Source organism: Narcine bancroftii, chromosome 5 (assembly GCF_036971445.1).
Source record: "Narcine bancroftii isolate sNarBan1 chromosome 5, sNarBan1.hap1, whole genome shotgun sequence".
Classification (NCBI taxonomy): Eukaryota; Metazoa; Chordata; class Chondrichthyes; order Torpediniformes; family Narcinidae; genus Narcine; species Narcine bancroftii.
Window position 1 is genome coordinate 161,603,827 of NC_091473.1, and position 13,362 is coordinate 161,617,188.

Below are 13,362 nucleotides of genomic sequence, written 5' to 3' on the forward strand. Positions count from 1 at the left end.
GATTGAATTCCATGTCCCATTTCTCTGCCCTGATCTGAGTTGGCTGTCATGTTACATGAATCATTGGTTAGGCCACATTGAGCATTGTGAGCAGTTCTCGTCCATGCTACTACATTCCCCCAACTCCATGTTCCCATCCCCAAATTTCATCTCCTCTTATCTTTTGGCTATCTTTTATGCAGCATCTTTTTTATTTCCCTTCGGGAAATCCAAGTGCACAACATTCATCTGTTCCCTTCTATCCACTGTGCTTATTACATTCTTGAAGAACTTCAGTAAATTTGTCAAGTAGGTCATTCCCTTCCTGAATGTATTCTGTTTCTGCTTGATGGAACCATTTCTATCCAGCTGCACTATAGAATATTCTTCTTCTTCTTCTTTGGCTTGGCTTCGCAGACGAAGATTTATGGAGGGGGTAAATGTCCACGTCAGCTGCAGGCTCGTTGGTGGCTGACAAGTCTGATGCGGGACAGGCAGACACGGTTGCAGTGGTTGCAGGGGAAAATTGGTTGGTTGGGGTTGGGTGTTGGGTTTTTCCTCCTTTGCCTTTTGTCAGTGAGGTGAGCTCTGCGGTCTTCTTCAAAGGAGGTTGCTGCCCGCCAAACTGTGAGGCGCCAAGATGCACGGTTTGAGGCGATATCAGTCCACTGGCGGTGGTCAATGTGGCAGGCACCAAGAGATTTCTTTAGGCAGTCCTTGTACCTTTTCTTTGGTGCACCTCTGTCATGTTGGCCAGTGGAGAGCTCGCCATATAACACGATCTTACATTGCAGAAAACAGGCTCTTTGGCCCTTTTAGTGTGTGCCAAACTATTCTTCTGCCTGTTCCACTGACCTGCACCCATTCCATACATGTGCTTGTCCAAATTTTTCTTGTATGTTAAAATTGATCCACATTTACCACTTCAACTGGCAGCTCGTCCCATACTCCCACCACTCTCTGGGAAGAAATTCCCACTAAACCTTTCCCCTTTTAACTTGTGTTCTCTGGTTTGTATCTCACCTACTTCGGTGGAATAAGCCAACTTGCATTAACTCTACCAAGGCAGCCACCATCATCCCAGTGCCAAAGAGAGGGACAGGAACAGGCCTCCATGACTGCCACCCAGTGGCTCTGATCTCCTCTTTCTGAAATGCTTTGAGGGTCTAGTGATGGAAAAGCACATGTTCCAGAGACATTGGACCCATTTCAATTTTTCTACAGATGGAACCATTCTACCAAATATACCATAGCTTTGTCCTGCTTAGACAGGAGCTGATGTGCCTCAACGCCAACCTTTTAAACACTTCACTGTTGACGTACCCATGATAATTGTGTATACATCTATTGAATATCCCCTCATTCTTCTGCACTCCAGGGAATAAAGTCCTAACCTGTTTAACCTATTCCTGTAACTCAGTTCCTCAAGTCCTGGCAACATCCCAGTAAATCTTCTCTGCACTTTCAATGATTCACTCTTTCTTTCTAAATGAAAGCTTCGTGAATTTTCATGATTATGGACATTAAGTTAACTAGCCTACAGCTACTTGTCTTTTGTCCATATCCATTTTGAAACTGCTGTGACATTTGCTGTCTTGCAATCTGCTGGGACGTGTCCACAAAATTGTGATAAATTATCACAAAAAGCATATACTATACCTTCTGCCATTTCTTTCTGTACGTGGGATATATTCCATCAGGATTAAGGGACTCATGTACCTTTTAAACCCACTAATTAGCTCAGTACTACCCCTTCAATGAAAGTGATTGTATCGATGTCCTCATCTCCCATTGCATCCATAACCTGTCTCTTTGGCATGTAAGACATGTCTTCCACCATAAAAACTGACACAAAATAGTTGTTCAAGGACTGGCCATTTCCACATTACCATTATTAATCCCCCTTCCCATCTTCCATGTACACTTTTGCTACCCTTTTCCACTTTATACAATAAAAACTAGTACTATTTTCATATTTTGTGAAAGTTTACTTTCATAAACTCTTGAGAGGTCAAATGCAAAGAGCTGTATTCCATCTTTTTTTTTCTGCATTGCTTCCCTCTGTCTTTCTGCCTTGTACACTGCATTGCTTCCCTCTGTCTTTCTGGCTTGTACACTGCATTGCTTCCCTCTGTCTTTCTGCCTTGTACACTGCATTGCTTCCCTCTGTCTTTCTGCCTTGTACACTGCATTGCTTCCCTCTGTCTTTCTGCTGTACACTGCATTGCTTCCTTCTGTCTTTCTGCCTTGTACACTGCATTGCTTCCCTCTGACTTTCTGCCTTGTACACTGCATTGCTTCCCTCTGTCTTTCTGCCTTGTACACTGCATTGCTTCCCTCTGTCTTTCTGCCTTGTACACTGCATTGCTTCCCTCTGTCTTTCTGCCTTGTACACTGCATTGCTTCCCTCTGTCTTTCTGCCTTGTACACTGCATTGCTTCCCTCTGTCTTTCTGCCTTGTACACTGCATTGCTTCCCTCTGTCTTTCTGCCTTGTACACTGCATTGCTTCCCTCTGTCTTTCTGCCTTGTACACTGCATTGCTTCCCTCTGTCTTTCTGCCTTGTACACTGCATTGCTTCCCTCTGTCTTTCTGCTGTACACTGCATTGCTTCCCTCTGTCTTTCTGCCTTGTACACTGCATTGCTTCCCTCTGTCTTTCTGCCTTGTACACTGCATTGCTTCCCTCTGTCTTTCTGCCTTGTACACTGCATTGCTTCCCTCTGTCTTTCTGCCTTGTACACTGCATTGCTTCCCTCTGTCTTTCTGCCTTGTACACTGCATTGCTTCCCTCTGTCTTTCTGCCTTGTACACTGCATTGCTTCCCTCTGTCTTTCTGCCTTGTACACTGCATTGCTTCCCTCTGTCTTTCTGCCTTGTACACTGCATTGCTTCCCTCTGACTTTCTGCCTTGTACACTGCATTGCTTCCCTCTGTCTTTCTGCCTTGTACACTGCATTGCTTCCCTCTGTCTTTCTGCCTTGTACACTGCATTGCTTCCCTCTGTCTTTCTGCCTTGTACACTGCATTGCTTCCCTCTGTCTTTCTGCCTTGTACACTGCATTGCTTCCCTCTGTCTTTCTGCCTTGTACACTGCATTGCTTCCCTCTGTCTTTCTGCCTTGTACACTGCATTGCTTCCCTCTGTCTTTCTGCCTTGTACACTGCATTGCTTCCCTCTGTCTTTCTGCCTAGATCCCCATCCCTCTTGCATTAGTTTAAACCCTTCCCAACAGCATAAGCAAACAGTCCCCCAGGACATTGATCCCTGTCTTGCTCAGGAGTAGACCTCCCCAAGAACAGTTTCCAAAGCCCCAGGGATCTGAAACCCTACCTCCTGCACCACTGCAGAAGCCACATATTCATCCTAACTATCCTGCTACTTCAGACTATAACCTGGCGCAGGTAGCAATCTCGAGATCACTACCTTTGAAATAATATTTCCAAGTTAATCTCTGCACACACCACATTCAGTTTGTAGGAACTCATCCTGCTTTTTTTTCCATATATCGTTGGTACCTACATGTATCACAACAACTGGTTTTCGCCTTCCCTTTTCTGAATGACCTGCAGGTGCTTTGAGATCAGAAGTCCCATTTCTGTCCACAGAAACACCTGTCTCTTCTGCCTACCATGGAATTCCCTGCCATTGTAGCTCTACCGCTCTTTTTCCTGCTCTTCTGTGCGGCAGAGTTACCCGTGGAGCCATGGTCTTGGCTGCTGCTGTCTTCCCCTGATGAGACATCTCCTCACTCTATCCCCTGTAGTATATCTGTTGTGGAGGGAGATGCTTGCAGGGGAATGTCAAATTCTCCTCACTTTTAATGCATTTTTAAAATTAAGATGTTTGGATTTTGATGTGAAACATCTGTTGAAAGGAAAGCCATGAGACTGAAATCCTGGGCTAGTTTTGCACCATTTTACTTACAGTTCTGACCTAGGGGAGTTCCTTGAAGGAATGTGGGGTTGGTAAGTTGGAGCTGATAGATATTAGCACATTTATTTTTAAAACAATTTTTTAAACCTTTGTTTAGGGATACAGGTAAACTGTAACCATGAATAACTCATTGGATAACGCCATGTCATTTGAGGAGTACATTCGGTTGAAAGCACGCACTATCCCACAACACAGAATGAAGGAGTTCTTGGAGTCATTGGCTGCCAAAGGACCTGAAGCTTTGCAGGAATTCCAGCAGACCACTATGACTGTGTATCAGCAGGGCGGCAACTGCATCTACACAGACAGCACTGAGGTCGCTGGGTCCTTGCTCGAGCTTGCATGTCCTGTGACCTCAACTGCACAGCAGGAACACCAGATCCAGCAGCAGGCACAGCAGATCCAGGTAAGGCTTCAATGTGCATCTTTTATTGCATCCGTAAGTGCCAGATGCAAAACTTTATTTCCAAGTTAAATTTGAAATTTCAGTGTTGAATATTGCAGAGGTGACAGTCGATAGCATGTCTTTGTGACCCTACTTGGAGTCTCGATTTCCATTGTAGCAACTGTGTCGCAGGTGCAAGATGAATAACGTGAAAATGATCAGACGTAGTTGAATCGAAGTTCAGTAAAAATGGCTTTCTCAAACAGTCATGTGCTGCTTTTTAAAACCCTGCGCGTTCTAAATGACGACATCACATTGTGACTTTGTAATGTCACATGGAACCTCCCAAGCCAGTTCGATTAAGTCTCTGGTGAGCCACTACAGTTGAACCCCTCCCAGGAACTGACGATAGGAGGCTAAACCTCTAGTTCCATTACTGTCCACTGCTCTTGGGTGGTCGTCCATGCCTTCACATTGGGGGTCGTGGCAAAGGCGAGATTAGTCAGTCAGTCATAAATGTCTTTGGATGCTCCCCCACCACGTCCAGTACACAAGTTGTATGATTGTTTCATAGCACTCTGAAGGGGCCCTCATATGGCCTCTGAAAGGGTGGCCCTTGAGCACCTCTATGCACAAACACAGACTCAGTCCCGAAGTTCCTTTAGGTTGAAGGGTGTCATTGTTCCATGCCTTGATGTGGGAACTGGGGCCAATTTTCCAAGCCGCTCCTGAAGTTTGCCCAAGACTTCACTCGGTAGCACCTCCAGTCTGCATGCTGCGGGCACGAACTCCCAAGGCACAATGAGTGGGGTTCCATAAACCAACTTGGCCGATGATGAGTTGAGATTCTCCTTGGGTGCCGTTCTTATTCCCAGGAGGGTCCAGGCTGCTCATCTGCCCAGTCAGGTGCCTGAAGGCGGGCCAACAGTGCAGCCTTCATATGCCTATGGATCCACTCCACCTGGCCATTTGACTCTGGGTGGTAGGCTGTTGTCTTGTGGTGGAGCTATATTCCCAACAGTCGTGACAAAATGTCCCCGAGTGCAGAGGTAAACTGTGGGCATCTGTTAGAGGTGATGTGTGGGTAAGCCAATACTCAGGTCACCAAGTGAATCTGTCGATGACTGTTAACAAGTACCTAGACTCTCATGGGGTGTGAGCGCTCCAATGGATGTTGAGGATGGAGCGGAGACAACGCTGGTGGAAGCGTTCTAGGAGCCGTAGGTGGTGCCGGTAGAGGACCCATGATTCGGAGCCGAACAGGAGTGTGGGTACTCGAGATGGCAGAGGTCGACAGCATCGAGTCCACGCTGCTGAAGATCCAGCTGCGCTGGATGGGTCACGTCTCCAGAATGGAGGACCATCGCCTTCCCAAGATCGTATTATATGGCGAGCTCTCCACTGGCCACCGTGACAGAGGTGCACCAAAGAAAAGGTACAAGGACTGCCTAAAGAAATCTCTTGGTGCCTGCCACATTGACCACCGCCAGTGGGCTGATAACGCCTCAAACCGTGCATCTTGGCGCCTCACAGTTTGGCGGGCAGCAGCCTCCTTTGAAGAAGACCGCAGAGCCCACCTCACTGACAAAAGGCAAAGGAGGAAAAACCCAACACCCAACCCCAACCAACCAATTTTCCCTTGCAACCGCTGCAATCGTGTCTGCCTGTCCCGCATCGGACTGGTCAGCCACAAACGAGCCTGCAGCTGACGTGGACTTTTTACCCCCTCCATAAATCTTCGTCCGCGAAGCCAAGCCAAAGAAAAGAAAGAGACTCTCATGACACCAGAAGTGGGCTGACAATGTTGACGTGCACATGGTCGAATCTCCACTGCAGTGGCTGGAAAGGCTGAAGTGGCCTTTGAGCTTTTGCAGATTGGTAATCCGTGCACATCTTTGCCCAGTATGTGACCTGCTTTTTCAGTCCATGTCATACAAACCTGTCGGCTATCAGGCGGACTGTTGCTTGAATGGAGGGGTGGGACAGTCCGTGAATGGCATCGAAAATGCAACGTTTCCATGCAGCAGGGATGACAGGGTGAGGCTGACCCGTGGAAAAGTTGTACAGGAGAGTGGTACCTTGTAGCCCAAAGGCTACATTGAGTTGCAGGCTCGTAACAGCTGTTATATAAGCCAGGAGTTCATCGTCCTGGCACTGAGCTTTGGCAAACACCATGTAGTCTACACCCAGAGGAGGGCACATACTGCTTGAATGAAGGAAAGAAACAGGGCATCAGCCACCGCACTACACTTACCAGAGATATGTTTAATCCTGGTTGAAAACTCAGATATGTAAGATAGGTGGCATTGTTGACAGGACGACAAAGGATCTGATGCCTTCACAAAGGCAAATGTTAGTGGTTTGTGGTCAGTAAAAACTGAAGTCCCTGCCTTCCAAAAAAAAAACCAGAAGTGCCTGACTGCTAGGTACAGTGTCAGCAGTTTCCTATCGAATGTGCTGTATTTTGTTTCCAGAGGGCAAAGGTATCTACTAAAAAATGCTAGAGGATTCCATTGTCCATTCAGTGTACTGTTCCAAGACCCCGCCTACTGCCGCATCAGATGCATCTATTGTCAAGGCGGGTGGTTCATCCATTTGTGGATGGACCAGCAATGTTGCCTTTACTAGGGCGTCTTTGGTCTGCTGGAATGCTACTGCCGTCTCCTTTGTCCACTCGAGTTCTTTGGCATTGCTGGACATGAGGTCGAAGAGGGGTTTCTTAATATGAGCTGCAGAGGGTAGAAAGCAACAATAAAAATTGACCATCCCCACAAATTCCTGGAGTCCTTTGATAATATCTGGCCTCACGAATTTGAGGATGGCTTTCACCTTGCTAGGCAATGGAACAACACCCTGGCTACTGATCTAATGACCCAAGAACTCAATAGACGACTGTCTGAATTTGCACTTGGCAGGATTCACAGTTGGCCTGAACTCGTGTAGGCGGCGGCAGAGTAAACACAGATGCCGCAGGTGCTCTTTGTGGGAGTGGCTGGTGACAAGTGTCATCCAAGTGTCTGAGCAGGAAGTCCATGCCATGCCCCTTTGTCTCCATTATGCTGAAATGTTGGTGCAGCACTTTTGAGTCCAATAGACATTCTCAAAAATTCGAAGAGGCCGAAAGGCGATATGATGGAGGTCTTGGGCACACCCTCCAGGTTTACAGGTACAGTAAAACCTCGTTAGAACGCAGTAGTTGGGGACCAAGATTTCATACCGCGTTACAGCTGAGTCGCGAAACAGATGCATATACGTCATGATTCAGGAAGCAGGAAAACAGAACACTGTGACTCAAACCCTATAAGACCTTTAAACTCCACATATTAACATACACATCTTGTAAATGATTCACAAGAGTCCATTCTTGAGTTTGTGGCTGTTAGCCTCGCATCCTAAAATCAGTGTTTGGGGTCCACAGACACCCACGATATAAGTAATTCCGCGGATTAACGAATCGTGTTCTAACGAGGTTTCACTATATTTGGTAGTACCCACACACTATGTCAATTTTTGAAAATATCCTGGCCCCATGAAGATTAGCTGTAAAGTCCTGTATATGGGGCACAGGGTAGTGCTCTTCAGTGGTAGTGTCATTGAGACGCCTGTAATCCCTGCAAGGTCTCCAGCCTTCCGTTGCTTTGGGAACCATGTGTAGCGGGGAAGCTGACAGGCTATCAGATGTGTGTGTGATTCCAAGTTCCTCCATTTTGTGGAATTCTTGCAAGCTGCAATTTGTCGGGCAGCAGGTGTCTTGCTTGAGCGTGTAGAGGAGGTCCTTGGGTACAGATGTGGTGTCCCATGTTTGGATGTGGCAGTGGAGAACTGGGGAGCGATAATGTCCGGAAACTCCGCAAGAAGTTTGGCAAATTCGTTGTTCAAGTACTCCATGGCATATAGGTGAGGGGCGGGTAGTTTGGCTTTTCCAAGGCAGAGTGTCTGGAATGTTGTTCACCAAATGGCACCCTGTTAAGTCCACCATCAGTGAGTGGGCTCTGAAGAAGTCAGCGCCCACAACAGTCGGGACACAGCAGCAAGAATGAACTTCCATGTGAACTTATTGTGGCCGAATTTCAGGGTTATAGTCCATATGCCATACGTATGAATCGAACTGTTATTCACCACAGTGAGTGCCAGAACCGCACTCCTGATATGGCTGTTAAAGCCTGAAGGAGGAAGGACACTAACCTCTGCACCCATGTCGACTAGAAATTTGCACTGGGAGAGTTTGTCCCAGATGTAGAGTAGGCTGTTACGGTGGCCCGGCCGCCATAGCCATAAGTGATGACTGGCCATGGCGTTTTCCAGAAAAATGCAAGGGGGTCGGCAGCGGCGAGTTCAAGAACCCCAGCATTAATGGTAAAAACACCAGGTGGTTATCACAGTTATGCTTTTCCACGAGCCTTTGTTGCCAGTGCCCGTGGAGCCCGGGCCTTTGGGTGTGACACAGCACTAATTTCTGTGGGTCTTGCTGTTTCACGCGCCGTAGAATGTCTGCACGGCCACAGTTTGAAGGTTATCAAAATCCTCGTCAGCCAACATGAGGTGGATGTCTTCTGGCATTTGCTCTAAAAACAACTTGAGGAGCAAGCAAGGCCTGTGGCTGTCTGCCAATGGCAACATGTCGTTCATTAACTCCAAAGGGGTGCGGTCCCCCAGGCCATTGATATGAAGGAGCCGTGCAGCTCGCTTACGCCGTGAAAGACCATAAATCTAGAGAAGGAGGGCTTTTAGGTCTTCGTACTTGTCACAAGCTGGTGGGTCCTGAAGGAAATCCACTACTCAACCGGCCGTGTTCTGGTTGAGGGCACTTGCCACATGATGATACTTAATGGCTATGAATGTGGAACTGCACCTCAGTCTGCCCAAACCAAACTTCAAGTTGAGTGGCCCAAAAGATGGGTAGTTTGAGCAAAACTGCTGCATTGCCCATGTTGGGTCCAAAATCTGTCGAGGTCACCAATGTTGCAACTGTGTTGCACTGCAAAATGAAGAACGAGAAGATGATCAGACATGGCCGAGTCAAAATTCAGTAAAAGTCATTAACTCAAACAGTCACCTGCAGCTTTTTAAAACCCCGCACGTTTCAAATGACATCGTTGCATCGCTGGTTCGATTAAGTCTGCGGTGAGCTGCCTCACCATGTTTTGAATTGAATTACTAGTAGGGCAATTCATACGTTTTCCCCAAAGAGCAATTGGTGGTTTGCAAGGGAAATGTTTTCAAAATTGCTTTGAGAGGACTGGCATGGTTGAGTTCTTGAATACCAATTTGAAAAATGGTACCTGAAGAGCTTACGCAGTTTAGTGTGAATGTGGGAAGAAAGCCACATGAATAACATCCACACTCACAATCAGAATTTATTGTCATGGACATTTATCACAAAATTTGTTGTTTTCCTGCAGTATTACAGGTGCAAAAATTGGTATAAATTGCATGCTTTAAAAAAAAAAAAAAATTGGTGCAAAAGGAGAGAAAAAGTGAGGTACTGAATGTGGTTCATTGTCCATCCAGAAATCTTGTGGAGGGGAAGAAACTGTTTTTGTAATGTTGGGTATTTATCTTAAGGCTCCTGTTCCTCCTTCCTGATGGTAGCAGTGAGAAGAAGGCATGGCCTGGGTGGTGAGTGTCCTTGATGATAGAACTGCTTTCTTGAGACTTCACCTCTTGTAGATATCCTTAAAGGAGTGGACTAATGCCTAGGATTGTGCTGGCCAAGTTCACAACTCTTTGTTGCCCTTTCCTGTCATGTGCATTGGTACCTCCATACTAGACAGTGATGCACCTAGTCAGAATGAACTCATCGATGCTCCTGTAGAAATTTGCAAGCATCCTTGGTGACATCACAATCTCCTCAAACTCTTGATGTCACTGGGATGCCTTCTCTGTGATTGCATTGACATGAAGGACCGAGGGTAGATCTTCAGAGATGCTGACAACCATGAATTTCTTTACCATTGCCACTGCTAACCCCTCGATGGGGACTGGATATTGGAGCGGGAAGGTTGGGTGTGAGGGGGGAAAGCTGGAGGAAAGCAAAGGGCTTGTACAGAAGATGCTAAATGGGAAATGTAAAAATAGAAGTTGCTGGAAATAATTAATTAGCTGTGGAGTGAGATGGTGATTGATTGCAAACTTGGTTCTTGCCAGAGAGGTTGAGGGGTTGAAGAGCTGTTTAGTGTCATAACTGTTCTCCAGTTCCCTGCTTCCATTGAACTGGTCTTGACTATTTTGCGTCATTGTCATGACATTTTAATGTACATCCATGGTCAATTCTTACTGTACTATTTTTCAATAAGTGTACTTGGATCAGTCTTTTTATCATTTGGAAAGTTCTCAATTGCATCCTTTTGTAGGATGATTCTGCCATTTAATTTTACTGTCTCCTACCTAGACAGGTATAATGATCCCTCCAATAATTTGTCAACAGCAGGTTTTCAATATTTTAGAGTGGTGAATGCAGCTTAGACCATCACACAAACCTGTCTTCCCTTGTCTCCATTGACTATACTTCTATACTTCGACATTTACATTTCGTGTTGCTGTGGAAAAGAAACTAACATGTTAAAAATATCCCATCCTGACCACTCTTCTTCCTGCCAGAGGGAAAATTATTCATGAATGTGGGATCCTGCAGCACCAGATTTGAGGACCATTTAATTCCGGCTGTTATCAGATTTGTGAACAAGCCTCACACTTGTAAAGAGCTTTTGCTCTGCACTCTGTTCTGTGTTTTTAATTGCTTCTACAGTACTATGTATGGGTCATTAGCTAAATGGCTTGCAAAACAAAATGTTTCCACTGCAATTCAATACATGAAACAATAAACTTGAACTTGATATTTTCTAATGATGGTGTCAGATGTGAGTTAAAGTTTTTCTTTTTTGGGATTGTATGGGGAGGAAATATTGCAAGTGGTGGCTTCTTTCCAGTTTAGAATTGTTCTTGTTCCTGTGGCCAACCTTCAATCTTATTGTAAGATGTACAACAGTTAAGGTAATTAATTGTTGGGTCTAGTCCATCACTTACCGAAAAGAGGGACATTTGTGAGCTTATTTCTTTTTGAGAAGTCATAATTCAAAAGAATTTTTAAACATAATTTTAGCAAGGTTGTTAAAGTTGTAAGGACTATACTGTCTAAGTCGCTAATTATTAGCTGATGTGTATTCAATTGTAGAAACTTGTGCCACGTCCATCTAGTCAAAATTTGAAGTTGGGTGAGCCCGTCATCCAGTTATTCATTCATAACGGCAATTACGCCAGTTTAAGAGCTCATCCAAGCACTTGTTAAATGTGGTGAGAGTTTCTGTTTTCGCAACCCTTCCAGACTGATTGTTTTTGATTTCCCCCACTTCCCACTGAGTGAACTAGTTTTTATCCACTCTGCTTAAACTTGTATGGCAATTGAGTTTAGTCAATGCCACTGGAGTGAAGCACAAGTCTGCAGGCTCTGATTGCAGAAAAAAACAAATGCTGGAGGAACTCAGCAGGTCTTGCGGCATCTACAGGAGATAAAGATATATGACCAAGATTTTGGGTCTGAGCCCTTCAAGGTCTTCTTTGCTTGACAACAGACCCAACCCTTCCCCCTCCCCACCTACCTTGAAGGGCCCAGGGCATTGATTATACGGTGCCCTCCATAATGTTTGTGATAAAGATTTTTTTTAAACTTTATTTGCCCCTGTGCTCCACCATTTTAAATTTGTAATCAAACAATTCCCAGGTGATTGAAGTGCACATTCCAGATTTTATAGATGGTTACTTGTATACATTTTGGTTTGACCATGTGGAAATTATAGCATTTTTTAATACATTGTTCCCCTATTTCAGACACCATGATGTTTGTGAGTACTCAGGTATGTTTAATTACTTCATTGGTGCAGGTGTAAGAAAGTTAGGCTTGCTTCTAAGCTTTTGATCACCTTTGGAATCTGTGGAAGTAATTTTTCTACTTGAGGACCAGAGTCGTGCCAATGAAAGTTATAAAAACTATGATGAGGCTGAAAAACAAGAATGAAACAGTAAGAGACATCACCTAAACCTTAGGATGACCAAAATCAACTGTTGGGAACATCATTAAGAAGAAAGAATGTACTAGTGAGCTCAGTCATCTCAAAAGGACTTGCAGGCCAAAGAAATCTCCACTGCAGATGACAGAAGAATTCTCATCATAATGAAGAAAAATCCCCAAGCACCTGTCCGACAGATCAGAAACACTCTTCAGGAGGCAGGTGTGGATTTGTCACTGACTACTGTCTGCAAAAGGCTTCCCAAACATATCTACCTCCTCTGTCACTGAGACCTGCTGAGTTCCTCCAGTGTTTTTTTTTTCCCCCAATCAGTCCTGCTCATAATTGTATATACCTGGATGAAATCATCTTTCTAACTTGTTATCCAAATTATCTTAGTCTAGCCAGTCTCATTTCAGAAATGAATTCATCAGTTACAGATGTCCAACTCGGGTGGTGGTTGTAAACCATTCAACGAGTTGATCTATCTCCCTCCTGTCCGCTTCCTCATTGCTGTTTGTAATTCTGCTAATAAATGTAATGTCATCAGCAAATTTGGAGATGGCATTGAAATTGTGCCTGGCCACGTCGTCATGGGTGTATAATGGGCTAAGCACGCATTCTTGGGGTACGGCTGTGTTGATGATCAATGAGGAGGAGACATTGTTTCCAATTCGTTCTGACTGTGGTCTTCCAATAAGAAAGTCAGGATTCTAGTTGCACAGTCGGGTAGAGTTTGTAGCTTCTTGACCAGAACTGAGGGAATAAATATATTGAAGGCCAAGCTGTAGTCTGACTTGCTGTTTTCAAGGTGATCCCGAGCTGAGTGGAGAGCCAGCGACATTGCATCTGCTGTGGAGCGATTGTGACGATAGGCAAATTGCAGTGGGTCCAGGTCTTAGGTACATTGATTTTGGTCATGACCAGCAGCTCAAAAGCATTTAATCACAGTAGAAGTTGGTGCTGCTGGACAGTAGTTGTTGAGGCAGCCCACACTATTCTTCTTGGGCACCAGGATTATTGATGCCCTTAGAAGCTGGTGGGAACCTCTGATTGC

At 45.3% G+C, this 13,362-nt stretch overlaps 1 protein-coding gene and 1 long non-coding RNA gene across 3 annotated transcripts in view; one reads left to right on the forward strand and one right to left on the reverse strand.

Moving 5' to 3' along the window:
* The window catches only part of LOC138764104 (transcriptional regulator QRICH1-like), a 77,685-nt gene that overhangs the window by 21,127 nt on the left and 43,196 nt on the right, over positions 1 to 13,362 (forward strand). For both annotated transcript variants that reach the window (XM_069939490.1, XM_069939489.1), the window contains exon 2: positions 4,012 to 4,320. In XM_069939490.1, the coding sequence (XP_069795591.1) occupies positions 4,033 to 4,320 (288 nt within the window). In that variant the 5' untranslated portion in view covers positions 4,012 to 4,032. The remainder of the gene's footprint in view (positions 1 to 4,011; positions 4,321 to 13,362) is intronic.
* The window catches only part of LOC138764110 (uncharacterized), an 86,000-nt gene that overhangs the window by 3,584 nt on the left and 69,054 nt on the right, over positions 1 to 13,362 (reverse strand). The gene's annotated exons all lie outside the window — the stretch shown is intronic.